The sequence below is a fragment of the Vidua chalybeata genome, chromosome 9, assembly GCF_026979565.1.
Source record: "Vidua chalybeata isolate OUT-0048 chromosome 9, bVidCha1 merged haplotype, whole genome shotgun sequence".
NCBI lineage: Eukaryota > Metazoa > Chordata > Aves > Passeriformes > Viduidae > Vidua > Vidua chalybeata.
Genome location: NC_071538.1, coordinates 28,393,455 through 28,420,683, shown reverse-complemented (window position 1 = coordinate 28,420,683; position 27,229 = coordinate 28,393,455). Strand labels below are relative to the sequence as shown.

General features: G+C 43.2%; 1 protein-coding gene across 2 annotated transcripts; it reads right to left on the bottom strand.

Moving 5' to 3' along the window:
* DHX9 (DExH-box helicase 9) lies at positions 1 to 25,653 on the bottom strand. Of its 2 annotated transcripts, XM_053949858.1 has the most exons (27): positions 25,479 to 25,653; positions 23,710 to 23,850; positions 22,621 to 22,735; positions 22,263 to 22,375; positions 21,764 to 21,909; positions 18,055 to 18,101; positions 17,514 to 17,647; positions 16,825 to 16,914; positions 16,569 to 16,730; positions 15,128 to 15,205; positions 14,626 to 14,817; positions 13,860 to 14,001; positions 13,291 to 13,373; positions 11,991 to 12,147; positions 11,719 to 11,819; positions 10,902 to 11,115; positions 10,614 to 10,708; positions 10,396 to 10,469; positions 9,612 to 9,764; positions 8,058 to 8,218; positions 6,314 to 6,425; positions 5,560 to 5,721; positions 5,336 to 5,463; positions 4,031 to 4,260; positions 2,372 to 2,487; positions 929 to 1,129; positions 1 to 459 (listed from the first exon to the last, which is right to left on the bottom strand). In XM_053949858.1, exons 1-27 carry the CDS (start codon positions 25,587 to 25,589, stop codon positions 192 to 194), a joined length of 3,726 nt encoding a protein of 1,241 aa, XP_053805833.1. In that variant the 5' UTR covers positions 25,590 to 25,653; the 3' UTR covers positions 1 to 191. The 2 variants fall into 2 exon arrangements, with proteins under 2 accessions (XP_053805833.1, XP_053805834.1); XM_053949859.1 differs by lacking the exons at positions 21,764 to 21,909; positions 22,263 to 22,375; positions 22,621 to 22,735; positions 23,710 to 23,850; positions 25,479 to 25,653 and adding an exon at positions 19,351 to 19,439.
* Positions 25,654 to 27,229: the final 1,576 nt, after the last annotated feature.

The following is a 27,229-nucleotide window of genomic DNA, read 5'->3' as shown; positions in this document are numbered from 1 at the left end:
TTCAGGAACAAACTCTTTATTAAAAATAAAATCATACAACTTGCAGGGAATTCCCTAAGGACATGATATATTACAGAGCTGTACTTGTACTAAGGAGCCAAAAAGGCATACAAACTGGGAAGAGGAAGAAAGGAACTTGGGAAGGAAATGCACTTTTGTTGAAGTGGAAAGACTCCGCTGACCTGCTATCACTACCACCCGCCCCTGCCCATGTCCCGATAGCCTCCTCGGTAGCCCCTGCCTGCTCCTCGGTATCCTCCTCCTCCTCGGCAGCCAGCCCCACCTCCGTAGCCTCCCCCAGCACTACCTGGGTATCCTCTTCCCGCCGAGTGCCAGCTGGAGTAGCCACCGTAGCCTCTGCCCCTGTGGCCGGAGCCGTGCGCGTAAGCTCCCCAGCCTCGAAGGCCACCGCCGTTGTCGTAGCGAGCCATCTTGGGCGGGCGGGGGCCATCCCCGAACCTGGCCAAGAACAACACCATACACTTGAGGCAATCTCACAAACTGCAGCTCTACAAGACGGGAAATAGCACAATCCTCAGCTAAGCCACCTCCATTTTCTGTGAGCACAATACAATGGTTGAACTACAGTTGCACTTGCGCACCTTTTCCACTTCAGAAAAGTTTCCTTTGCTTCAGAAGCAAGGGATGGAAACAAGGGGCAACAGAAGGGTGCAAGCCCAGCCAAATATGTGTTTTCTTTACAGGAAAAGGTTTGCCCAGAATAAATATACATTATCTTTTCTTTAAACGATAATTTGTGTTTTGGAAGAGGGGATGACAGCTTTTAATCCTGAGAGCTGTGTGTCCTTGTGCAAACAGGCAGTGATGTCTCTACATAAGCTTTGAGCACAAGCATTTCGTGCTCAGAGCACAGCACTGAAACCAAAGCCTGAAGTCGCCATCCTCACCTCCGAGCTGGGGCACTCACCTGGTGCTGGCAGCCGTGAGTGCCATCCCCGCCGCCGCTGGCCGGGACAGCTGCCGGATGACGTTCAGCATGCGCTCGTAGGCAGGCTCCAGCTGCCGGATGATCCCAGGCTCTTTGCTCACTTCCACCACGAGGGCCTCCATGGCAGCGCGCAGAGCGGTGATGCAGGTGGCCGCCGCGTGCGGCATCTTCAGCTTGATCCTGCAGCACAAAGAGTCTGTTAGAGCTGCCACGGCTTCCAGGGGAGCAGCTGGGAAGGAAGAGGTTCTGCAGAGCAGCTTTCACTGAGCCAGAAATCTACATTCTCATCTCTGAAGTTCTAATTTGTCACTGAAGGGGTGAGAAATTCAGGAGGCAAATTTGAAAGATCCCTAAGATTTGGCATTGTTAAAACATAACTGCTCTTCTGGTAAAATTTGCTCTTGAAATTTAACAAAGGGCTATGAAGATGCTCTGAGGGCTGAAACTCCTCTGCTCTGAGTGAGCTGGGGGTGTTCAGCCTGGAGAAGGGAAGGCTCCAGGGAGGCCTTAGAGCCCTTTCCAGTGCCTGAAGAGGGCTTTCAAAAGGAGATACCGGTGGATAGTGATAGGACAAGGGGAAATTCTTTTAAACTGATGGAGGGCAGGGTTAGATGGGATATTGAGAAGAAATTCTTCCTTGTAAGGGTGGTGAGGGCCCTAGCACAGGTTTCCCAGAGAAGCTGTGACTGCCCCACCCCTAGGAGTGTCCAAGGCCAGGCTGAACAGGGCTTGGACCTGAGACGAGCTTTAAAGTTCTTTTCAACACAAAACATTCTGTGATTCTATCATTCTATACTGGGATAAATTCAACATGTAACCTCTTGCATAAAACAACAAGATACTAAAATACAAAGTAAACTGAAAACATGAGGCTCCAAGATTTTGAAAGCTCCAACACTCAAATGTTTAGCAAATTAAGCTTCGGGAATTCTTTGCCTCTGTTTTACTGACTAGGGGGTAAAAGCAAAACAAACAAAACAACCATCCAGATGTTATTTGGTGATGGCCATAAAATTTACACGGCCAGAAACATTTCTCTCCTCAAGCTGTGTTGAAAACAAGGTTTCCTCAGTCTTTGCCTGAGGAGGAGGCTGAAAACACTAAGTGCCTTTCACCTTTCAGTTGAAGAGGAAAAAAACAGCAGTTTTTATGGAAACTACCTTGTCCTGTTTCCAGTTTAAGCAGATAATCTGCATGAAACAGGGCTCAAATTAACCTATCCCTTCCTCACAGGAAGGAAAGGTCATGCCTTGCCAACACACCTGTGGTGCATGCCTTGCTCTGGGATCCCTGTTCTACAGACATTTGGTCTGCATTAGCTTCACTTCCCCGCAGTCAAGGGGTTAGAACTGGATGAGCTTTGTCCTTTCCAACCCAAACCACTCCATGATTCCACGATTCTGAGCACAAGCAGATCCATACCAGTCATCCACCAGAATGAGCTCCCCATCTGACAGGACTTTCTTGGAAGCAAAGAGGAGCAGCTGCAGTGGGCTCACCAAGGTCATGGTTTTGGCAGAGATGGCTCGTGTTCTAATCTGCAAGTTAAAGAGGAAAATTACTCTTGAAATGGAAAACAGAGCTCTGCACCTTCTTCTGGACATTGAAACTGGAGAATTTTGTTTAAAAAAACTCCAAACAATGCATAATAAAGCTAGGTATAACTAGGTATAACGTTAGGAAATTACAAGAGCATGTGCATATATGACATTGAATGCCAGGCAGAGGTTTACAGGGATTCAGCACTGCTGGTGTAAAACCTCAACAAAAACTATCTTCCATTTTAAAATATTCATTTTCCATGTCTGCAGTTATGTAGCTTTTGCAAGAGCCAGCTCATACTTTGCCAGCCTTAAAATGACAAGGGCACATCTGAATTTTCTTCCCACCCTTCAGTTACTGAGGCTGTGATGAAAAGCTTTAGTGGGCTCCTACTCATGCAAGTGTGGAAGTTGCCAGATGTCCATGCAGTCACTGCTGTGTCACGTTACATTGTCCTTGAGCTTCAACTGAGAACTTGGACAACATCAAGCCAGAGATAACAGCCCTGCTACATGGCCCCTTGCCCCTCAGTTTAAAGAGGAACAGAAGAGGTACCTAATGGGCAGGAAGAGAGCTGCACACAAATCCTTCCAGCATCCCAGCCTCACCCAGGTGCTAAGCTACTCTTAAGCCACCATCTTAGTCACTCTCCTTTTGCTGTGTGTACTTTCATTTAATGAAGTAAAACTTTTTAAACTCAAAAGTCCTTTGTTGGGTTTAGGGGAATCTCAGTTGAGAGAGATGGTCAAAGTGGTGTAACCTTCCTGGGATCCTGATACAAAGGGTGAAGAAGCAGCAAAGCCTCACCACAGCTCTGAACTACGGATTGGGAATCCAGACTGTCAAGACAAAACCCCACTACTCAAAGGATTTAAAATTCCATTTATCACCAAACACAAAAGCATTGTCTTCCTTTGCTCCTTGAGTAGCAGTAGCTGAGTTCACAGTGGCTGTCACTGGAACACAGGAGAGCCCACAGGGGTTGCAATGGACATGCACAGAATGTACACCAAATTCATAGGATGGAGGAAAAGGTCACTGAGACCTTTTGGGTGATGCTTGGGAAATGTGAATTATCCTCAGGAGATGACACAGGCCAGAACACAGGAGCACCCCACTGCTATATTCCATGTTCCTGTTTTCTCCCTGGATTCATAAGCAGCAGAAGTGATAAGGATAAAAATTCTGTGGTGCCTAATTAGCATGGAAGAGCTCCTAAAACAAACTCTTATAGAAGATAACAATTTAGATCTTTCTCTATGACCTGGCTGTTGTAACAAAACTCCCAGGAACTTTCTGTGCACCTCTACTTCTACTGAAAATGATTGACTGGAAGTTACTAGGAGGCTGAGTGACACCAGGTCCATATAACATTTACTTCCTGGAAAGACAACCAACCAACCAACAATACCCCCATCCCCCTGACACTAAAACAAACTAGATATTGCAGTCAGGTTTTTTTCTTATGACTTCTTTACCAAAAATAACCTGTTGAACTACTTGGCAGCACATGATCAAGATTAAACCCAAAGTCTCTACCTTCTCTCCAAAAATGAAGAAGGGTGATGGATACTTGATGTCCTGGCTGCTGAAAGGGCAGTTGACAGATGATTTGTGGATGAGAGCATTGTGCCCCTCAGTGGTAAGAATCTTCCTCTTCTCCTTGTGGTAGCAGACATTGGGGTAGACCCCAAAAGCCAGCAGGGAGATGACAACATCCAGGTTGTTATCAGGGCCAGTGTTGTTAAATGGTTGAGTCATCAAACATTCTGTTGGCAGAGAACAGAAGAGTGGCTCAAATCCATCGGACATGTAGGAGAGCACAACAGCTATTTAAGATCCTGGATCAATGCAGAGCTGTTTAGGATCCTGGGTCAATGCCTTTTCTGATTGAATCAACTGTTAGATGTCATCTCCAGTGACCTTTGCACTCAGAGCATATAAATTCTACATTCAACTTTTTATTTCTTAATGGAGAAAGAAAAGCTGAAAAATACTACTACAAAGAGTTATTTTTCTCTCCCAAACTTCAAAAACAAGAAGAGATGGGTTTGTCCAGAATGTGCTGTACCACAATGTGTTTACTGCAATTGTTTTGGAGACAGATCTTTTGGGGGAGGTTAAAATGGATGTTTTTCTTAGTTCATTTGTTACAAATCTCCCCCAGGGTCTCTGGTGGCTTGTTTACAAGTCATCTTGCCCAGAAAAAAGTTACGGATAAATGCAGCAGTGATCCTAACAGCAAGAGGAGAAAAAAATTAAAGGAATTTAAAGAGAAAAAAAAATGAAAAGGAAGGGAGATAAACATCTGCTTAATCCAGGCAGTCATGCCATTTCACTGAGCTCCTCAGCAACATTAGGCAAATTCAGAACCTGGTCAAGTTAAGCATTTTTTCTCTAGAAAATGGAATAATTTGGCACACTGCTGCACATGCCTCCTGCACTACAAACCCAGGAAGTCATAGAACAGAACACTGTTCAGATCACAGACTCCCCACTAAGGTCTATGGAAAGAAGGGGGAAAACACAGCACATTTTGGGGATACAACAAGTGAAGGAGAAAGTCAGGGAAGTAACACTCTAAGGACACCTGTTTAATAGATTTTAATCCTGCAGCTCTAACCTCAACCTCCAAAATCTCCATGTTGCACCACAGCCATCACAACTTTAGGAGAGAACACTAAAATTCCGCCTGAACGCAGCTGTAAAAGTGGAGCAGTGTTATGGCAAATTCACTATACTCCCCCTGTGCTTGGGTGCTCAACACAGTTTATCCTGGTTATTTCTTTATCATCTCAGAATGAAAAATGCAATCATTAAACTATTGAATTTAATCAGAATCACCTTCAGGAAAGCCAGAACTAATAAGTATGTCTTTTAGCTGGACTTTTGCTTCCCAAGTCATTCTAAGAGTAGCCATGCTGAGTCTTTTGTGTTCACAAAATCTTTTCTCTGCTTCTTCACCACCCATTCTGAAAGTCAAACAGAGGGAATTAGAAGCCTGACCAAGGCAAGAAAAAGCTCACCCTATGTTCTTCACCTGTAACCTGCTGTGCCAGACAACGTACCTTGCATCATCCCAGGCTTGGAAGACAGAGAGCAAAGCTACATGATCTGAATACCTGGTCCCAGCAAAATTCCTGTGGACATAACCCAGGCGTTTGCCTTCATTGATGAAAGGTTCAGGGAAACAGGTAGCTGCAGAGATGGTACATACAGCATCTCCCACACTGAAAGGAACCACAGAAGGGATCAGGATCATTCAGAGTTAGTGCTGCCAGCACCTGCTGCAGGCTGCAGATACCAGGGAAAACTTCTCTGCTAGACATTAGGAATTTGGCCTTCATCTGCTAGAGTTCTTCACTGAAACACTTCCCTGGAAGTGGATGTTAAATTAGCTCTATCTGCCCTCCCCTCCACCCATACACCACCTTCTTCTGGTGAAAAGGTCCCTATAGTAATCACAGGACCCTAAAAAGAACAGATCTTATACTAAAGCAAAATGTGGACACTGATTTTTCTCCTTACCTCATTGTTGAATTCCATATCTCCCCACATCTAGTTCACTGTTATACCTAGGTGTTTCAAGTCCCACTCTTAATTCAAAAATACTCAGCCTCCACTGGTGGCTTGCCTTTAACTGAATTCCATGACCACTTTATAGCCTACACTAGCAGTTATTTCCTCTCTGCTCCCATGAAGATTCACCTCTCCCCAGCTGCAGCATTTATTGCTTATCTAGATATACTGGTTTTTCTCTCTTGCAAGAGGCTCAGAAACTCAGAGAAATAAGAACACTGCCTCTGAGACCACTCAACTTACTAAAAAATACAGCCCATGATCATCATCTTGCCCAGACGAGGTTCAATGGGAAGTTTGGCCAGGATTCTTCCAAGAGGTGTCAACTCATCATTGGAATCCAAGGCATCAAGCTCTGAAACAAGATCCCTTGTTATCAAAGAGAGTTAGCTAACCCCAGGAATCTTTAGATAAGAAATTCACACTTTTAATAGTTGTGCTTAAACTGAACCCCACTCATATTTAAATTTAATATTGGTTACACTGTTGCCAACCTGATTTTCAAAACCGGTTTGAGGTCAGACAAGTTTTACTTGAGCATCACAGAATTTTTACTACCTCCTCTGCAATTAGAATAATCACAATGTAATTCACATAAATAGTTTCCCATTCCTTTTCAGTTTGCTTCTGTACAAACCCCTATTACACTATTAAACCACCTATTATCTAATTAATCTAACCTAATTTCTGTCACAACCAGCTGTGGAGTCTTTATTGCCATTGCCAAATCACAGAACCCTCTTCATCAAAAACAGACCACCACAAACTCTCTTCCTTGAGGCTTTACCTGCCTTTCCCTCCTCCCATTACCTAAAAAGTATAATCTGTATTCATCCTCAAAGCTACCAAAGGTTTTTTCACATAAAATAAAGAAGCTTTGTAGCCTCAGCAATTAAATGGCAAAGGAAACGCATAAAGAATTCCTTGACCACATAAAATCAATTTTTCTTGGTATCTATTGAACCCAAAAGCCTAAAGAATACTTTGAAAAATAACATGTTTTACCTCCCTAAGAATGTACTAGCAGTGTACCTGCACTGAAAAATCACAGGTCATCCAGGAAAGGAAGGCACCTGCAGATACAGCTATTTGGTATTAGAACCAAAAATGTTTGCCTTTTCCCCTGGCTCTGCAATTCTCAGCTGCACAGCATGAAAAGTACTAATAATTTTCAGAACAGAGGCATTAAACCTGACTACGTATCCCCAGCAATATTTTTTCATTCTGGTCTCCCTCCTGTATACAAGCAACATAGGCTCAGCACACAATTCTTCCATAAAATCAACAATGAAATAGATATTTCCGTTGTTAAAAATTGTAGGAAGTGCTTATTTAGTGACATTTATGAAGTGTGCTGAGGTTTCAGGTCACTTTCATGTTTTACATCTAAAGCACAAATTTAGAGTTCTTCCCTGCTCTATTTTATTCATAGTCTAGTTAGTTCCTTGAAGAGAGTGGGGAGACAACCTAACCCACACGTCAGTTTTTTTTGTTTTCATGCAGATTCATAAACTGGAGGTTTAATTTCTTGACAAAATCTGAGATAATGGGTCAGCAAACTGTACAAAGTGGTAATTATTTAATAAACTACCAACCTCTGTTTTTCAGTACTTTTATAGAAGCTTTGTGAATACCTCAAGCACTGGACTGAGTCTAAGTCAAACACAGCAGTACCACAGCTGGAAAACAGGAAGCTGGAAGCTAACATAACTTACTGGTAAGAAAACAAAACAAGCCTCAAGTTTGAAGGCTCAAGTTTCTTAAAGGAATGACACTCCACTGGGAATTCAAGTATTTCTTCAGCTGCACAAGCCACTGCCACCCACATGATGCCTCCAGGTTGCTGTGTCAGCCAGAATATGCTGCTCCACCAATGCACCCAGAGGTGGCAAAGCCGTTTGTTGGAGATCACACACATGGAAGACCCCCTGGAGCCAGTTCCACTAGCCCAGGATCACTACATAGCCCCGTGGGCACACGAGGGTACCTCTCAGCGTGCGCTCCGCTTCGATCACCGCGTCCAGAGGGGGCGGCTCGATGGCTTTGGCCAGAAACTGCCCGATCCCTCCCAGGCGCAGCAGCTTGATGCTCAAAGCAATTTCGTGAAGTGGTGTTCGAAACATTTCGGGCGTCATGTGAGTCTGAAGTCTGGAATGAGAACAAAGTGCCATTTCTCTGAACACAGACTTTGATCACCATGAGGGGTCATTCCACCAGCAGAAACTACTGCCCTCCAAAGTAAACTCTCTCTGAGCCCACCCATCGGCTCTCTCTGTGCTCCTGGAACTTGGGCTCTTCTATCACGAAATTCTGTACTTCTCCAATCTCCTTTGGGGTAAATTTACACTGGGAATGCAGAGGGAATAGGCCTCACATCTCCACTGTCCACTGGGGGTTCTAGCATGAGCTGACCACAGCCTGCAGGGCTGGAGCACAGTTAGCAGCATGGCTGTGTCCAGCCCCACATTTGTCCTTTACAATCCTCTCTGGCTCTGATAAGGAAGCTCTTATACTCCTTAGAGACAATCTGCTTTCAGCCTGCTCTACATAAAAGTACTTTTCTAGTGCTAGAAAAGGTTTCAAAACACCTTGAACAGATACCCTGATTCAGCTGGCACCAGATTTAGATTATTTCTCTCAAAAAACTATCTGTACAAGTCCACACACACTCTTTCTTAAGCACTAAGGAACTTGTATATTTTAGGTTTATATTCTCTGAAGGAAGGCAACCTTAAAACCATGATTACTTCAGTAGCCTAAAATCAGTTCACTGTCAAAAATTAATTAAAATCACTGCACTGTACTCAACAACAGATCTAAACAAATTTGAGGAATCACTGAATTCCTCAAGGAGTTTTTGATCAACTGAGGCTTTCAAGAGTTTACAAAAAGTTGAACATCAAAACACAGCTATGCTGTAACAGCCAGAGAAAGGGGCACTGAAACATCCAGGAGAGAGATAAGAGTGTAACTAACAGCTGTGTTGCCTTCTGCAACCAGCAAAGAGATTTCCATGGCTCCAGTAATGGAAAAACAGTCTGGAAGAGAGGTCAAAAGTTTCAGCAACAGGGAAAGTGCTAGAGCACCATGAAGGGGATTCCTGGTCATGGAATGGGGATGGAGAGAAAACTAACATCTGCTATCCCTGCTTTTTATCACTTTCATGATAAGATGGCCTGTTACACGGCAATGTCAGATGCCCCCAGTGTTTGAAGGCAGACTAGAGCCTTGTTCTCATTACAAAGCTCTTTTCCTTGCCTCAATTCCCAAGCAGTATTGCTCTCTTCTTGAGAAGTTTGGTAGGTTGCAGTGACACCCTTAATACTAAAACCATGAACTACGTATCCACCTCATAATATGGGTAGAAGCATAACATATGTACATAATTTTTTTGAGCCAAAGAACAGATATTTCGGTGTGAGCCAACATCAGCCATCTCCTCTTTGTGCTTTCTGCAATGATTTCCCCAGTTTGACCCAAAGCAGCACCCAACAGTTCTGGGAGAATTCCCTGAGGGTATTTTTGGAGATCACAGCCTCACCTCTCAAAGCGAGCTCTGCTGCACAAATGGAAACAGAACCCGGCTCGCACGCGCCCAGCTCTGCCTTTCCGCTGCTCCAGATTGGTTTTTGATGCCCAGACCGTGGCATAGTTTGTCATGTTGTTGTGAGCAGTGAACAGCTTCACTTTTTGCCTGTTACAGGAAAAACACCACTAAAGATCAAACGTCCTTCATCTTAAGCCCTGCCAAATCAGTTCCTATTTTATGGCTTGCAGCCACACTGATTTTAAGAAGCCAATCACCCCTGCTTTGTGTTAGTCAGGCATCAATCTGGAAACTAAAGCATCACACTCTTTCTAAAGCAGTGCCCCAAACTATTGCACAGAATAATGTTCTCACAACTGTCCAAAAAACAAAAAATTCTCATGAATTCATGAGCTCTCTGTGTGTAGTTCTCAGAGAACATGCACAGCAAGGCAGGAAGTGTAACAGACTACAAAAACCCTCCTCTTTATCATCAGCCAGACACTGCGAGTTTGTAAAACTCCTTTGGCAGATGACGTCTACCAAATTGGTGTGGAGACCCAGTGACACCTCATATGAATAGTGCCAGCGTGACCAACCCAGTCCCCTAAGATGCCAACATGGTGTGTCACTATGCTGACCAGCTAAAGACAATGCTGATTTGTCCTGAAGGAGTTAAGAGTCCTCAAACTCAGCTCAGGGAGCATGGGAAAACAAGGCACTTCTGTGGGCTCCCAAAACCTCTTTTGCATTCCCAAGGGTAGGGTTTATGAAACAAAAAGCAGCTTCATGAACTCACTTGCAAGAGTCGATAACAAAGACCACGTCATTGATGGTAACACTGGTCTCGGCAATACTGGTAGATAAAATAACCTATAAAAACCAGGAAATGCAAAGTGACGTTATTTGGTTTGAAAAAGCTGACAATGCCCAGCAAGATAAACTACAGAATTTATTAAAGTCAGCAATACATTCCCCAAAAGCCCAAGAGAACTGCACACAGAGAAGGCTCCGTACTTTGGTCACCCCAGGAGGCACAGGATCAAACACTCGACGCTGCTCCTCCAGAGGAACCTGGGAATGCAGAGGTAAAATTCTGTACTGGTGGCCTCCTACAACAGGAATACAAAAAGGTTGGTAACTACTACTATGTGAATCTCATTTCTTCTCTCCACAACATAAAAATTTCTGGCCATTCACTCTCACAACAAATTAGCTCCCTAAGCCACTCATCCAACTTCCATCTTCACACAGTCAGTAGCTTCCTTGGGAAAAGATGAAATATAACAAAACAGCTGCTTGTACCAAAGCGAGGGTTCATTTCTAGATGCTTCTGCATTGTATAGATTAAGTTCCAGCCAGGCAAGAAAACAAGGACAGCTCCTGGGACATTCAGAGTCCTGATATAAATCAGCAGAGCCTCAATGAGTTCAAAAGAGGTTTCTCTCTCATTCAGCTGAGCCATGGAGTGCTTTGTTTCTGGGCCATATTCATCGCTGCAAATAAGGTTGCAGTTGGCCTACAAAAGAAAAATATCACAAAGGAAATCATATAAATTAATTTACTCAAACTACAGAGACTGGCTGGCCAGACAAATAAGAAAATAAAATATGTGGATGGATGCCTTTCAAGAAAAAATGGCCATTTAAAAAATATTTCAATTTAGTGGCCCAAACAGAATTTCAAACCTACAAATTAGAAGTTGAATAAAACTGTTATTTCCTTGACAATGTATGTAAGCATTGAAAATATCAACTGTAAGAGGAGGGAGAGAATTTCACCCTAAATTTTCACCCTAAAAAGGTACCACTAAGGTCATATTTCTCTATTTCTTCTTCCAAGGTTATTAATCTTCACTTTCAAAAGCATTTCAGTTTTAGCTTTAAAGAGCAGTAGTTTGACAAAACTTGAGAACCTTAGTTTCAATGAAAAAGACAGTCTTCAGTTTACAAGGGCAAGAAGAAGATTTAGTTCCACTGCTGAAGTTAACAGCAATCTCATATATTAAAAATAGGAAAGTTGCTAGAGATGTTTCACTTCAACAGTGCCAAATGAATTACACTCAAGCTGGAGTACTAAAAACAGCCCTTGTTTAATTTTTCATATTAAAATTCAAACATACATCGTCATCTTCACCACTTTCTTCATCCTTCTCTTTCTTCTTCTTTTCCTTGGGTGGAGGGACAAACTGAGTCATTTGAATACAATCTTCCAGAAAATAATCTGCAAGGATAGACAGATGATAAGGACTGACTGCTGGAAGCCTGTGTAAGGGAACATAATTCTTTACATCACTTCTCAAGAGTCTCCTGAAATAAACCAGAATATTTCAGAGTATGAAAACAAGATTGATAAAAACTCAAGCAGTTTCTGGAAGCGCAACCAAGGATTTACCTTGGACAGGAAAGGTTCTGCCATAGACCTCAATGATGGGACAATTGAAGAAGTATTCACAAAACATACTGGTATCAATGGTGGCAGACATGAGGACAACCCTGATTTCAGGATACATCTGAATGACATCCCTCAGCACCACCAAAAGGAAGTCAGTCTGCACAGGAAGAGAATAAGAGCATCATTAACTTCACAGCTATAAAAAGTAGTATCTTCCCAAGAAACCAGAAGGAATTACATTTACTGAGCAAGAGAAGTAACAAGTAGAGCTAAAGTGTTCTAAAACCAGAAACAGTTGTCAGTGCTTTATTTTGAAATTACTGCCATGCCTGGGATAAGTGGGTTTTAGGATTTCCAGTGTAAAGAAGGGTTTTTCTGTTCTACAAAAATAGTTTGCTTCCTTCCTAACAATTACATTACAACCCCAGGTATTTTTAAACTTGAGTTATATATAAAGTAGCCATAATTCATAAAATAAGTAGGAATTACTCAGCACAGGTATGTGTGATGTTTGTAGTTCTGTTTAAATATGACATTTATTTAGCTCTGTCATGCAGTTAGTTAGGCACGCACTTAGCTCAACGGACAAAAATTCCAATCTCACTCGCAATTTCCAAACTTGCATTTTACATCATTAATGTACATTTAATAGATGAAGAGATGCATCAGAAAAATGTTTGTTGCAATTTTCTTCAAATGAGTCCCCAAATTCTGTCCAAACAAGCTTAAACAACGTATCAGAACTTCACGGTTTCTCTCACTCTTGGTATGACAAAGCTGAGAACTATACAGAATAATCAAGGGGACAGAAAATGTTTGCTATTTCAAATTATATACAATACCTCTCCTAATTCTATCATCAGCTTGTATTTTACTTCATGTAAGCCCTGAATTTCAATGTATCACTATCAAGACTGCAGGTCCTGTGAACACCACCAGTAATACAACAGTGCCAATAAAAAACAGCACTCCAAAATAACAGTGTCATTCAGTGTGCTCCCCCACTTGGACAAGATGTGTTTGTACTGTGGTGTTCCATTTTCCAGAGTGGACCAGGACACAGGGGATCCTAACAGGAGAACAGTCAGAGGGCAGCAAGGAAGCACAGGTCCTTGCTCTGCTACTTAAATAAGGAATAATTAAGAGTTCTAAAAATCTTATCAAGGAAGGAAAACTCACATATCTGACACTCACTAAGACACAGTTTCCTCTTGCATATTGGCTACCACACACAAACACATACAGATTTTAAACAGAACAGAAGCATACAGAGATTAGGACTCATCACCAGCTAACTCACGTTAATGTCTCTCTCATGGATCTCATCAACAATTACGTGACTAATGCCACGGATCCCAGTCTCCACCTTTCTCAGAAGAACACCTAAACCAGAAACAGAAGGTAAATGTTCATGTAACAGTTCAACCTTCCCCCTCCCAGCCCCTGGTTTAAAAGTCAGGGAGTGTGCAGGCTGCACAGCCCCTTTTCCAACCCCATCTCTAATTGCCATGCTTTCCTTTGTACAAGTGATGGCAAGGCCATGAAGCATTATCACAAGAGACACTCTTCCATCTTTCCCACCCAGTGCTGCTTCCCCTTCTGTCTTTTAAGGACAATCAATATATGACAATTTTCTCTCTTCATGGGATTATTTCTGTGTGCTATCAGACCTGTATTATCAGACTTCTGAACAAAAATCTTAATTTTTCTTTGCACAACGGCATGTCAGCAAACTTTTATCCAAAATAAACCTTTTCAATCTTCTAAGCAGACTTTATAAAAATTTCCATCTAACCATATTTCTGCTTTTGCTGCTAACTCAGAATTCAGACCCACAATAAGCTCCAAACATAAGGAAGTAATACAGACCTACAGTGCAGAACAGGATGCTGGCGTGTGGCCGAGGGAGCACAGACTCGAACCGCACGCTGTACCCACAGCTCTGCCCAGGCTCTTCCCCCCTCTCATAGGACACACGCTCTGCTACGGAAACCGCGCTGATCCGCCGGGGCTGAGGGGTGGAAAAGTTTTCCCTAACTTAATGAAGAGGTTTTAGAAGTTTATCACAATACCAGTGAAAGCAATAAAGGAAATCCTAAATGCTACAGATGTCTTGTCCTAAGATTTCTTTACAAGGTAATTGTTAAATATTAATAGTGTAACAGCATAGGTTTTTTGTTTTTTTTTTCACAAAGGAGGGATATAAGGATATATGGCAACTACCAGCTACTTCTTCCCAAATAATTTCCCCTGGGTCTGCTGAGAGTTTTCACTTGGGCAAGGTTCAAGTCAGGTTATCCAAACTGTAAATCCATGCAAGAGTAGCATTCCAAATGACAGTACACATGATACTGAGGTTTCTCCTACATATATTGCTGGGGAGGTATCTTTAACAACCATGTCCTGCAATGATAATAAGGTTCCTCAACACATCCTTCAATCCCCTTCAGGGCCAGGAAGGATGGGGCTTGGAGTAACCTCGTCTAGTGGATGGCATTGCTGACCATGGAAGGGTGTTGGAATGAGATGAGCTTTAAGGTCCCTTCCAACCATTCCATGGTTCTGTGATTTTATCCTAACCAACAGGTGATTTCTTATATCCATGACAGAACTGCAGTGGCCACACATTCCTCACCTGTGTCACCACTATGTTGCACTCAGCAGCTCGGTTGGTTCTGATGTATTCATCCAAGATATACTGGGGCACTTGAGTGGTTTTGCCACAACCAGTGGCACCACGAATCACAACAACAGAATTGTGATGGATTGCGTCCAGAATTTCACTTTCAAAATTCTTCAGAGGCAAAGCCTCCCTCTCTTCTTGGATCTGGAAAAAAAAAAGGCCAGGATATTTCCAAAAATTAACCTGTTCTGCTCCACATCTATACTTCACCTCACTTTTCTAGACTTTTCCCTTACCCAAAGGAAAAACTGACAAAGAACAGGTCATAGTTTGGACTTTTTCCTGGCACAGCACAACTCACCCCACATCCACCCCAGTGGAACATCCAGCACTTCTGAAAACGTGCTGTGTATTTGTGCTGAAATCCAGCCTTATACACTTTGTGTTACCTTCGAGCCCTTCTGGAAAATAAAGAGCCAGCACAAGGATGACAGGTCCCAGGACACACACTTACCCTCTGTAATTCCTGATCCTGCTCCAGGCGGTACATGAAATCACTTCTCAGATCCGTGCTGATCTGCTCCGGAGTGAGCTGGAAGTGCAAGACATTACTTGGAGGCTTTTTGACCCCTCTTCTTAGCTACATCCTAACTTCAGTAGCACATCAGTCACACCAACATCGGGATCCCAAATATCCCTAAAGGATCGTTTCCTGCATAACACCCTGAAATCAGTTATGCCTCTGAGCTGCTTTATTTCACTCATTCCAGCATATTAAACATTCATCTCCAAAGAAGTTTCTCAGAAAGACTGAGAACATTGCAAAAGAACGATTGTTTAAATTGAAATGCTTTGACTGCTTGAGAAACACACTGCATTCAGCAGCAAGCCACGGAGATGATTTCAACAGGAGTTTTTAATATAAGTAATAACCTAACGTAAACACCAACCCACCCTTTAAACAGTAGCTGAAAAGGTAAAAGTTTGAAGAGAATTCATAAGGCAAAACGTGTCTAACATCTGCAAAAGAAATCTGAAGAAATGCAAATTTGGTACCAAAAGGCTAGTTGTTTTTAGTACAAATAAGTCAGCTGTTCCAGTCAGAACTAGCACAGGTAAATCCTGAAGAGATTTGAAACCAGCTCAATTTGGAATGCCCATATTGGTTATGTGTTTCATGCAGCAACAGCTAAATTTACATTACTTCCCTATAATTAAAAAAAAAAATCAATATATAACAACCAATACTAAATTAATGCAATTTATGGAAAAAATTCCAGTAGAGAAATAAGTAAATTATTATTTTGCCCATAAGTAATCTGAATGTTGTAGGAAAATCAAGTTCCTGCCTCGAGAGTCTTTTCTGACCAGTTTATTCCAGTCAGACCAAATTACCTCTTCACAAACTAGTAATCTACCTCTTCACAAACTAGAACTTCACAAACTAGTAATTCTTTCCCTTCTCCTTAATTTTATCATGCCACACTCTTGCTTTTCACTTTTTTTCTGAGCTGAAAGGGACTAGAAATGACAAAAAGTAAGGAAGTTGGTTGCTTTTGTAGTGGCATTGGCTTGGAACAGTTTGTCCTCCCAGAACAAGGGTCTGAACATGGAAGTATGGGAAAGAGAGGACAGAGAATTATAAATGACACACCCATGAACTTTCCTTGTAAATTCAATTATGAACTTTGAGTGGGTTGCACGATGGCAGGCAAAAGGTGAAACAAAGCAGAGAATTGGGACACTCAAGACGCTACTGGTCAAGACCTGATAAACACATGAAGTAAACACAAAAAACTCTTTGCCTCCATGTCAAGAAGGGAATAAATTTTATCAGTGGACTGTCTTGTCCTTTGAAACAGCTCATACTTTAAATCCTGGTCAGGGAGAAGCATTTAGAAGTTCTGGAAGCATGGGGAAATCAAGCAACAGATCCATTTTTTAAGCTGTCTTACATTTGCCAGCGGACCCTCATCAATATTGCAGCCAGTCCAAGGGTTCCAGTTGGAATGAGGTGGTGACCAGGGAACAACTCCCGCATGACTTTGTCTCTGTGATGGTTCAAAATGGGCCAGCTTGCCAACGTTGATCAGAACTGGATTACTGGGATCTTCAGGCTATAAATCCAAAGGCAGAGTGGGCAAAGACAGATAAATGATTAAATGAGTAGGTGAGATGGTCCATACTTGGAGTATTGAACCACACACTCACCAAAGGCACGATCTCCAGGGACAGTTCCCGTACAGTCTTTTGCAGATGATTTTCTAAGTCAGGAGACAGCGATACCTCATAGGGTTCCAACTAGGAAATATTTTAAAACTACACATCATTATACACAAAAAGACAGGCACTGAAAGCCATAACTGTGGGCTATTACAGATGAACCATCAAACACCTCCTTGTGAAACAAGGCCAAAGAGTATTGTCAGTTCAGAATTCACATTCTTGGAATGTTTTGCTGATTTTTCATTGAATAAGGATTTGCAGGCTATTTTAAAATATCTGAGTTTAATTCCAGAGGAACACATTCCCAAACTTGCAACCATATATATTTGAATTGCCAGAAAATGCTCATGTGACAGACAACTAATCCAAACAGCCAGCCTAGACAGAAATATTCAAACTTGTAGAAAAATGATAATGAAAATAACATTTGTTACAAATCCTATTTCATTTAAGAGAATGTAAAATTAGTAACTCATCCAATCACATACACATGAAATTATATTTCTGATCCAGATCACTCACCAGAACAGAAACTGTTGCTAAAGAATAAAAATTATTAATAACTTGTAAGATGTTAAATATGGAGAGCAAACTCTTAACTCACTCCTGTTTATAAGAGTGCTTCTGCGTTATGAAGTGAAAGCAATAATTCCTGTCCCTCCTGCCAAACTCACCGATTCTCCTTTCTTCTTCGTCTGTCCAGAGTAAGGCTCAATGATACCAAGATGGTAGAGCTGTCTGACCAGGGAAAGGGCACAGGACTGTGCTGCCAGCTTTTTGTTTGATCCATGCTCACGACTGAAAATCCCTGCAGCACACAAAGGTCAGAGCTGTAGCAGCAAAGGAGTCAAGCAGATTCCACAGAAGATACCACTCTGAACTGGGCTCTCTGACTGTACACTCAGACCAGGTCTCGTGGACAGTCTCCAATCTTGATTAATCCAGAATTCCAACATAAAATCCGACCAGGCCCCTCCATTGCCCAGCTCACACTGGCTGTGTGATGTTACTTTGCTGCTAAATCCTCTGAAGTTTCTCTGCATTCAGTGCCTAAGGAAGTATGATTGTCCAATACCACCCAGCAACATCACACAAACGATCCTTTACCTCTGGGTGGCTCCAATGCATAACTATAATAAACTCTGTACCCACAAATGTCCTTCTATACCAACATCCATCTCTTGCTAAGTTAAAAAAATAAATAGAAGCACTTACTTCTGCCCAGCTGCCTCACATAAATGTTCATTTCTGCATTAAAGCTCCTGTGAGAGAAAGAACACAAAGATACAGCTACCAATAGCTGACACTGCAAACATACTTAGTCTTTCCAATATTTCTCAGTAAAGAGCTCTGTCCTCAGTCAGAAACTCTCAATTCACCAATGACCAAGGTAAAATATTACTACTTTTAGTCCCTTTAACCCCAAGGTAGTAGGTAACAGATCTGTCATCAACAGAACCACTACATTTGATAAGAAGAGCTCTGAATGTGCCACTGTTCAGCACTGAACTTTTCAGCCATATTATTAGGAAATATGCTCTGAGCTGTCCAAATTTAAGGCAACAGTTATAAAGCAGGTGGGATTAACATTAACATGCATCCTAATGTACCATTAACTGTATCCCACAGTAGTATTGGTATTACACTAATGTAACTCACTAATGACTAGATGCAACATTTAATACAGTTACTCTGCTTTTTGCCACACACTTGATCAGCTCAGAGCATAAACAAAACCAAACCAGGTCATTTAGTCAAAAACATGGAACTTATCTGAAGAGGAGACAGAATATTTGAATTTGCATGAATTTCCATTCCCTTACTGCCATATTCTAGAAACAGCAAAACTTGAGTAACAGAGTAACAGTTACTCAAGGGTAACTACTGGTTAACTGTTGGGTAGCAAACCCAACAGTTTGCTTAGTAGACATGTAACCAGTTCAGTTAAAGGTTAACTGGCATATTCATCACAGAATCATAGGATCACGAAATGGTTTGGGTTGGAAGGGATCTTAAAGATCATCTCATTCCAATCCCCTGGGCAGGGACACCTTCCACTATCCCAGCTTGCTCCAAGCCCCATCCAACCTGACCCTGGACACTTCCAGGGATGGAGCAGCCACAGCTGCTCTGGGCCACCTATCCCAGGGTCTCACCACCCTCACAGGAAAGAATTCAGGCTTAAAAAAAAAAATCCTCAACAGAGGAGAAAAGAAATCATGACCCATGTTTTTAAGCATCCCAAACCTAAGTCTGTATTTGCCACATGAAATATTAAAGCTGAATTCTTGTAAGACAGGATTTAAACTGGCAAATGTGACTCAAGATGCACAACTGGAATTTATTGGACTGAGATCCTCTTTGGAAACTAGGGCTTGGCCTTTGCACAGGTGGAGGCTGGGCCTTGCACCTGTGTCCTTCATTTTTTGCTGCAAACAAACAATAAAAAAGGTTAAGTGAGTGATTGAAATTTCAGGTTAGCCCTCCTTCCTGTGCTATCAGTGAACTGACCTTCAGGCACAGTGGCTTCAGGGGTCGAAGGCCACTGGCTCTCAGGGACACAACAGCCACCTAAGACACCGATGACAGTATGTTTCTCAGCCAGGCCTACAGTCAGCATTCAATCTCATTCTCCTCCACCTGAGGGGAGAACAGCAACACCAGAAATCAGTTTGCAGCAGAATCCCACATGATTCCCTAGTCCAGCCTCAGCAGCCCGTGTGTTAGCAGGCACAGGTCTGTGGTGTAGGTCTTCAGCAGGAACAGATGAGGCACAGACATCCCAACACAGAAAAGCCACATCCCATCCCTTAACATGAGCTCATGCTTTGTATTTTAGGACAGCCATCTTATATTTACAACTTATACCCTCCTATCACAGTTAAAGTTCCCAAATTCAAGTTTTCCAGCTATTACTAAGTTCTCAGACCATGAATATGATTAATTGACCACAAACCTCTGAGAGCATGGCTGACGTATCTGTTATAATCTATACCTCTGATCATTACCTCAAAAAATCCCCAAAACAGATTGGCAAGATACACAATAACTGTTATTTCTTTAAAAAAACCCAACAACCTGAACTTTATTATGCCCTCAAAACTCCAAAAACATCTCTCTCCTGTTATACACACCAAAAGGATTAAATCCAACAGTCTCTCAATGAGCCCTACAACACATTAGGATTTTTTCATGCCTATTTGATTTATTGCAGCAGGTAGTGAATAGCCCCTTCTGCCATTCCATCCAGGGCAATCCACACACGCTACCCTGAACAAAAAGTATATAGGAAACTCTGAAATGCACTCCAGAAGAACAATAACCAGGCTGAGAAACATACTGTCATCAGTAAAATTTCATTCTGCTCAACACCAGATAAATTTAAATATATGGGATTTAATGCTGCAGAAGGTGTAACAAAGGAGCTACACAAATAATCCCTACGCTACAATGTTACAGCATATGTCTAAGTTAAGACAGCCATGATACACAGAGTATCATCATACAATTTCAGAAAGCTTTAAGCATTCACCCATACAGAGTAACACCATGACAGTTCAGAAAGCTGCAAGCCTCTGCCCTTCTTGTCCTTCAGCCCAACCTTTTATCCCCTCATGTTCCTGCACTGCACCTGTGTGCCTCTGTTCCCTTTGGGATTGCTCAGTGCCCCTGGGCACTCCATGGCTCATTGCTGTCAGTGCTGCTCACCTGCTTCTCACAGCTGAACCCACTGGGGATGAGGCTCAGCCACAGCCCCACTCCCAATTACCACAAACTGTGTGCCTACACTACAAGATAGAATAAATGATCAGAAGCTATGCCTGCAACAAGCATAATTTAAATTCCTAGTACTGTACAAATGAACTTTTTATGTCACTCACTTAAGTAAAGGAAATGGCCTTGCCTGAGACACGTAAATTGACATGAAGTGACTTGAAGACAGGTTTTAAATGAGAATTTACAACTTTTTGTACCAACAGACATCTTTTAGATGTTCCAAATGACTGGAAGACTCATTAACAAAAGAATACATTAAGTCCTGCAAGTGGGACTCTCTTGAAAAGGCTGTAATAGGAAAATTCTCCTGTCTTTCTAAAAATATAACTCTCATAGAACACAAGTTTATATAATGCAAAAAAGCCCAACACCAAACCCAATCAGGAGAATCCAGCAGCAGCACCATGCCATTGTTTCCAGCCACAAAACACTATTATATTTCACCAGAAATAATACAATATCCTAACATCTGGATGATTTGTAAAGACTGTTCCTAATAGGGATAAAATAATAAAACCCATCAATTCTTTATGCACAATCTGTTATGAACCACTTTCATTTGGGAGAAGCACATGCAAATTCTCTGGTGGAATGGCTAAAAGTTAAAAAAGACTAATATCCAGCTGGTCTTAACTGAAACTTAAGACTCGCAGAACTCCTTTGGGAAGATTCTGCCAAACTGCTTTTTTCAAAAGAAGATTCTATTGCCAAAAAAAGTTAATTGTAATAAATATATATTACATAATAATAATAGATATATATAAAATAAAAATATAAATAAAATGTCCTTAAAGCACATTGCTATATAAGCAAATTTAAGATTTACTTAAAATGCACAAAGGCAACAACAGTTACAGAACAATTACTACAAGCAATTGAGCTCTTTTCACAGACACTGACACCCGAGCAGCTGACTAGAGGATAGAAATCAGTTTAAAAGCTGCATATGCAGAATTTCTCAGGAATTTCTTCAATCCCTCAGATCTCTGCACTGAGGCTCCTCACCCCCATATCACTATTTAGGGATGTTGTTGGTCCTGGCAAAGAACACTATGGCTCTATGGAGTGTGGCAAGTTAAGTGTGAACAACCACTGTCAAAAATATTTTGAACCCTTCACACAGAGATAGTGACTAAAACCACCAAACCTGTTGTGATCAGGCCCCATTTCAGTGTATTTATATTCTTCCTGGATCTTCTCCTTTTGGAAAAACTGGTTCAGACGTGCCTTGGCATTTTCCAAGGTCCAACCCCCATGAAGATCTGCATTTAAGTCCACTTCTGACTCTGAGGTCTAATATGGAAAAAAGAGTATCATTTACCAGTTTAAAGATTAAGTAATTCACTTGTATGCTATAAAATAATTAAGACATCACAGAAAATGCTAAAAAGTCCTCAATAATTCTTTATTTTCAGAGTAAAATGTCTGTGCAAAGTCCTGGATGTTCAGACTATCCAGAGTGATTTATCTGTCCCTAGCTTAAACAAATTAACTTCATTAAAAGTCAACAAATAAATCTGCAGCTCAAACTAACATCAAAATATCAAAAGAAAAGTTCAATCTTGATTATAAATGCAAATAACAAACTAAAGAGGATGAAAAATACCTATTTAAGAACTACAGGAGAATTCCTCTGCATTACATACCTCGTGCACTTCTTGCTCCTCTTTTCTGGAATAATAATCTTGCAAGTTTGCACCCCGATCCCACTGAGCTCCATGACTGTCACAGTTTCCAGGTGCTGTACCTGGTCCATTGCCTACCACAGAGAAAAAAAAATAAAATAAAACAAAATAACTCCCCAAAACATGTTCTTAGCAATGGAGAGGCATTGCCTGGCCATCCTGACAGGCCATGACCAATCCCACACATCTCATGCAGTCATCCACAACTCTGCCTCAAAACTGTGACTTCGGTGTCCTCTCTGCAGAGTGATGCAATTTGGGGGAGAAATCACCACCAAAATACATTCAAATACACAGAAATGATAGTTTTCAATCTTACCTACTTCACTTTTTAAAAGCAAATGTGGAGGAAGAGGTCCCCCCACAGCTGAACTGGAACCAGTGACATCTCTAGCTGCTTCCTGTCCTCCAGTGGGGTTATCACCTGCTGCTGGCTAGGGAAGGGAATGAAGGAAAACTTCAGCACATTGGTGCAGAATAAGTCATTTTACTAATTAGCTAGAAACTGTTCAGAAAGTTTAAAGACCTCAGGCAACATCATGCAATAGTTATCCCCAGTAAATATGCAATAGTTACTACTCAGAAGCAATCCCAATAGTAACACAACTGTGAATATTTTAACACTGAACTGCCAAGAAACTAATTGGCACATTAAAATGAAAATAGCAGTCCTGTTCCCACTGGGTTCCACCTAGGCTGATGAGGCAGGGAGGCTGCTTCCACTCAGAAAACTCCTATATCCTCAATGGAGCACTAGAAGAAGATTCTTCCCTCTCAATAGGTAACACATAATTTCATGCTTTATTTATTTCTCTAAACTTGCTGTAATGACAGAGTTACCCTCCTCTTCCTCAGCCTTTAAGTGATAGTCACTGCTGAGTGTTCACAAAACATAAAAAACCAGTGATCCTGTTACACACCTGAAGCAATTATGGTTTAAAAATGCCAGATTTTCAATGTCTGGTTTGATATATCTGTGATTATTATTTTTGGGTTTGGTTTTGGTTATTTTTAAACGATTATATATATTATATATACATATTAGAGCATGGCTTTAAGACTTCACAGTGTCAGGTGTGAGTACTCAGCACTTTGAATGCCAGACTGCACCTTAGAGGGACTCTGAATTCTTTCCAGCCTCATCAGCTTTGCATCATTTGATCTGGTAAATACAACATGCAGCTGTATTTGCCAGATCATCCTACAACATTCACTTGGACCTGATGATCTCAAAGGTCTTTTCCAACCTAAATGATTCCACGATTGCATGATATCCTGTATGTGCCTCAGCCTTCCCCACATTCATCACTGCACGGGGGCACCAGACTGAACTGCAGGGATGAAACACAATGGGAGCACGGCAGCACAACGACAGAGTAGTCTTTGGTAAGGAGAAAGAGCAGCTTACTCCAAAAGCAGGGATTTCATCCTTCTTCATTTCATTCACCCGCACTAAGTAGTTGATGAAGTCTCGGGCAGCATTGCTCTGCGCATCCTTCTTGTTGGTAGAGTTGCCCATGCCAACATAGTTGAAGCCTTCCACTCGGACCTGCAGGAACAACACACTGCTCATGTGCAGCTGAAAGGGGCTTGGAGGCCAGCAACACCCATGGGAACGCCAAATCCTGGCTGCTGATAAGTACAGGAGAAATAATGTTACTAGGAAATAATATAACTAATATTACATATAGGCTGTGAAAAACAAACCCTCACATTCTGGGAACTTCTCCTCCCAGAGCACAAGGGCTTCCCAAAACCTTGTGGAAGAAGAAAAATCAATGTAGGAAGGGACCCTGGCAACACACAGCAAACTCTGCACAAGGTCACTTTCCTCAACCTAAATCCCAAACCCTTGGACAACAAGGACAAGAGTGACATTGTGTCCACTCAGCAATAGCTCCATGTTATTCCAACTACACAGACATGATTTATTTATGATTTTTTTTTTTTTTTTACTTTAGACAATGGTACCTTCTAACCACACAGTAACCATACAGGATTGACAGCCATCCTACCAGGCTGCAAAAATCAGCAAGTGAGACTGATACTTTCACTTCTTAAGCTTCCATGGATAATCATGGGGCATCATTAGTTTCTTTATTTTCTTACTGACACGGAAGACAAACAGGGGAGGGAAGGGTAAAATGACAAATTTAAGGTGTTTAGTGCAAATCCATGGCATCACTCATGAACTGATCTGTTTTACACATGGCCTCACACTTAGTGCCAGCTACCTGTCAGAGCCAACCTGAATTCACAACTCCTACCTCTCAAATATCTAGAGGCAGGAGTAAACTACTATTAGAGCAGTGCAGAGCATCAACCATTCCAACAGGAATTCTTTAATGTATTTCATCTCAAGTTCAAGAGCAGACCAAAGCTCTTGGCAAAGGTGATATACAGTATCCCTCACCAATTATTTTAACTGCAAGAAGGGTCACACACAGTGCAGAGACACACACCACCCTTAAATAAAGCAATCTGTTTTCCCTGTAAGAACATCACTCAGGCTTCTTCCCTCCTTTCACTCTTTTCACACCGTGCACACAGAGCCAGGACACTCTGGCTAAAAGTGCCCCAGCCCTCCCCAAGGCTTCGGCTTCCAGTGATTCCCACCCAGGCCGGGCAGGGCCCAGACCCCGGTGCTGACCCCAGGCTCCTCCTGGCAGAGCCCAGACCCCGGCAGCAGCCCCAGCAGGGCCCAAGGTTCCCTCTGACAGAGCCGCCAGACCTGCTCCCAGACCCCCGGCACTGATCCCACGTTCCCTGGGGCAAAGCCCCGGCTCCGACCCGGCACGGTCCTCGGCAACACCCCGAGACCCCTGACAAAGCCCAGACCCCGTCACGAACCTCAGATCCCCGGCAAGGCCCCACACTCCCCTTGACAGGGTCCTCAGACCCCCTGGCGGAGCTCCTGACCCCTCCCGGAGCCGAAGCCATGCTCACGGCACGGTCCAAGCTCCCTCTGGTAGAGCCCAGGCTCCCGTCGCAGCCTCCAGCCCCGCAGCACAACCCCCAGATGCCCAGCAGAGCCCCGGCAATACGCCCAGAGCCCGCCCAGGGCCCCGGAGGGCGCCAGTCGCCCTCTGTGTCCCCGGCAGAGCCCCAAGTCCCCCTCACAGCTCCCAGCCCCCCACAGGGCGGCCAGCCCGCTGCCCCGGCGGGGCAGGCCCGCACCTCGCAGAGGAAGGTCTGCCGGCCGCGGCCGCCGGCGGCGCGGATCTCGTAGGCCGGCATCACCCTCCTCCTGCCGCACCACGCGTAGAGGTAGTTCTTTACGTCCCCCATGGCGGGGCCGGGGGCACCGGGGCACGGCCGCCCGCTCCAGCCGGCGCCGGGGCCGCGGCAGCACCGCGCGGCAGCGCCTGCGCGCGGCCAGACGGCGGCCGGGAGGGGCCGGGCGGAGCCGGGCGCGTTCCCCGCGCCCGCCCCGCGGCGCCCCTGGCCGGGCTCTCGTCTGAACCATCTCCGTGGCTTACTGCTGAATCCAGTGTGTTTCTCAAGCAGTCGAAGCGTTTCAATTTAAACAATCGTTCTTTTGCAATGTTCTCAGTCTTTCTGAGAAACTTCTTTGGAGATGAATGTTTAATATGCTGGAATGAGTGAAATAAAGCAGCTCAGAGGCATAACTGATTTCAGGGTGTTATGCAGGAAACGATCCTTTAGGGATATTTGGGATCCCGATGTTGGTGTGACTGATGTGCTACTGAAGTTAGGATGTAGCTAAGAAGAGGGGTCAAAAAGCCTCCAAGTAATGTCTTGCACTTCCAGCTCACTCCGGAGCAGATCAGCACGGATCTGAGAAGTGATTTCATGTACCGCCTGGAGCAGGATCAGGAATTACAGAGGGTAAGTGTGTGTCCTGGGACCTGTCATCCTTGTGCTGGCTCTTTATTTTCCAGAAGGGCTCGAAGGTAACACAAAGTGTATAAGGCTGGATTTCAGCACAAATACACAGCACGTTTTCAGAAGTGCTGGATGTTCCACTGGGGTGGATGTGGGGTGAGTTGTGCTGTGCCAGGAAAAAGTCCAAACTATGACCTGTTCTTTGTCAGCTTTTCCTTTGGGTAAGGGAAAAGTGTAGAAAAGTGAGGCAAAGTATAGATGTGGAGCAGAACAGGCTGATCTTTGGATATTTTGGAAATGTCCTGGACTTTTTTTTTCCAGATCCAAGAATCCAATCCATCACAATTCTGTTGTTGTCATCTGGCTGTGGCAAAACCACCCAAGTACATGCTGGATCTCTCTTCCCTCCTTCCAGTCACCCTGCAATCATTGTTTTCATGAGGAGCAGTCAGGGCATGGGACCCCTCATTATTTCAGCCACAGGGATCATCAGCCAGCAAGAGCTTCAGCACAAGACACAACAAAATGCACCTTTCAATCTGACATCAGGTGACTTGCTCTGGTGAGAGCCCACCTGCAGAGCTGCCTCCAGCTCTGCGGCCCCACCATCAGGACGTGGAGCTGCTGAATCGCCCCAAAGCAAACCGGGCCAAAGACACTTCAGGCCAAAGTCCAAAACGTGGGTGTTCGCTTTAGTCAGCGCGCCGGGATCACTCCTCCTAACGGCGCACACCGGGCACACAGCACATTACAGTATATGGTTATACCTGTGCATTTCACTGTTTTCCTTATCAAAGCTGTGGTTATGCAAACCAGCTCTTAGAATTACTGTCACAGCATAGGCGTGGCGCAGGCGCAGTGCACCCCGCTGGCTGCACTGAGGAAGGCTCCGCATCCTCCTCGGTGCTCCTTTGATGAAGGCTGGACGTCTTCCTCGCCGTGCCCTTTTCGCCTTTCTCCTCTAGGCATGGGCAGTCTCTTGTTAGCTGTTTCAGCGATTTCCTCACTGGTTTTAGCAAGCTTTGTCCTTCATTTAATGCAAATGTTGATCTTGCCAAATTTCATCCTGTGTATTTAGCTTG

What these genes read in the sequence shown, in the direction of transcription:
- DHX9 (XM_053949858.1), bottom strand. Translation starts at nt 25,589, where the DNA reads ATGGGGGACGTAAAGAACTACCTCTACGCGTGGTGCGGCAGGAGGAGG. An exon ending in AGGAGCAAGAAGTGCACGAG is followed by an intron (nt 21,910 to 22,262) that starts GTATGTAATGCA and finishes TTTCCATATTAG; the next exon opens with ACCTCAGAGTCAGAAGTGGA. An exon ending in ATGAGGGTCCGCTGGCAAAT is followed by an intron (nt 15,206 to 16,568) that starts GTAAGACAGCTT and finishes TTGCACTTCCAG; the next exon opens with CTCACTCCGGAGCAGATCAG.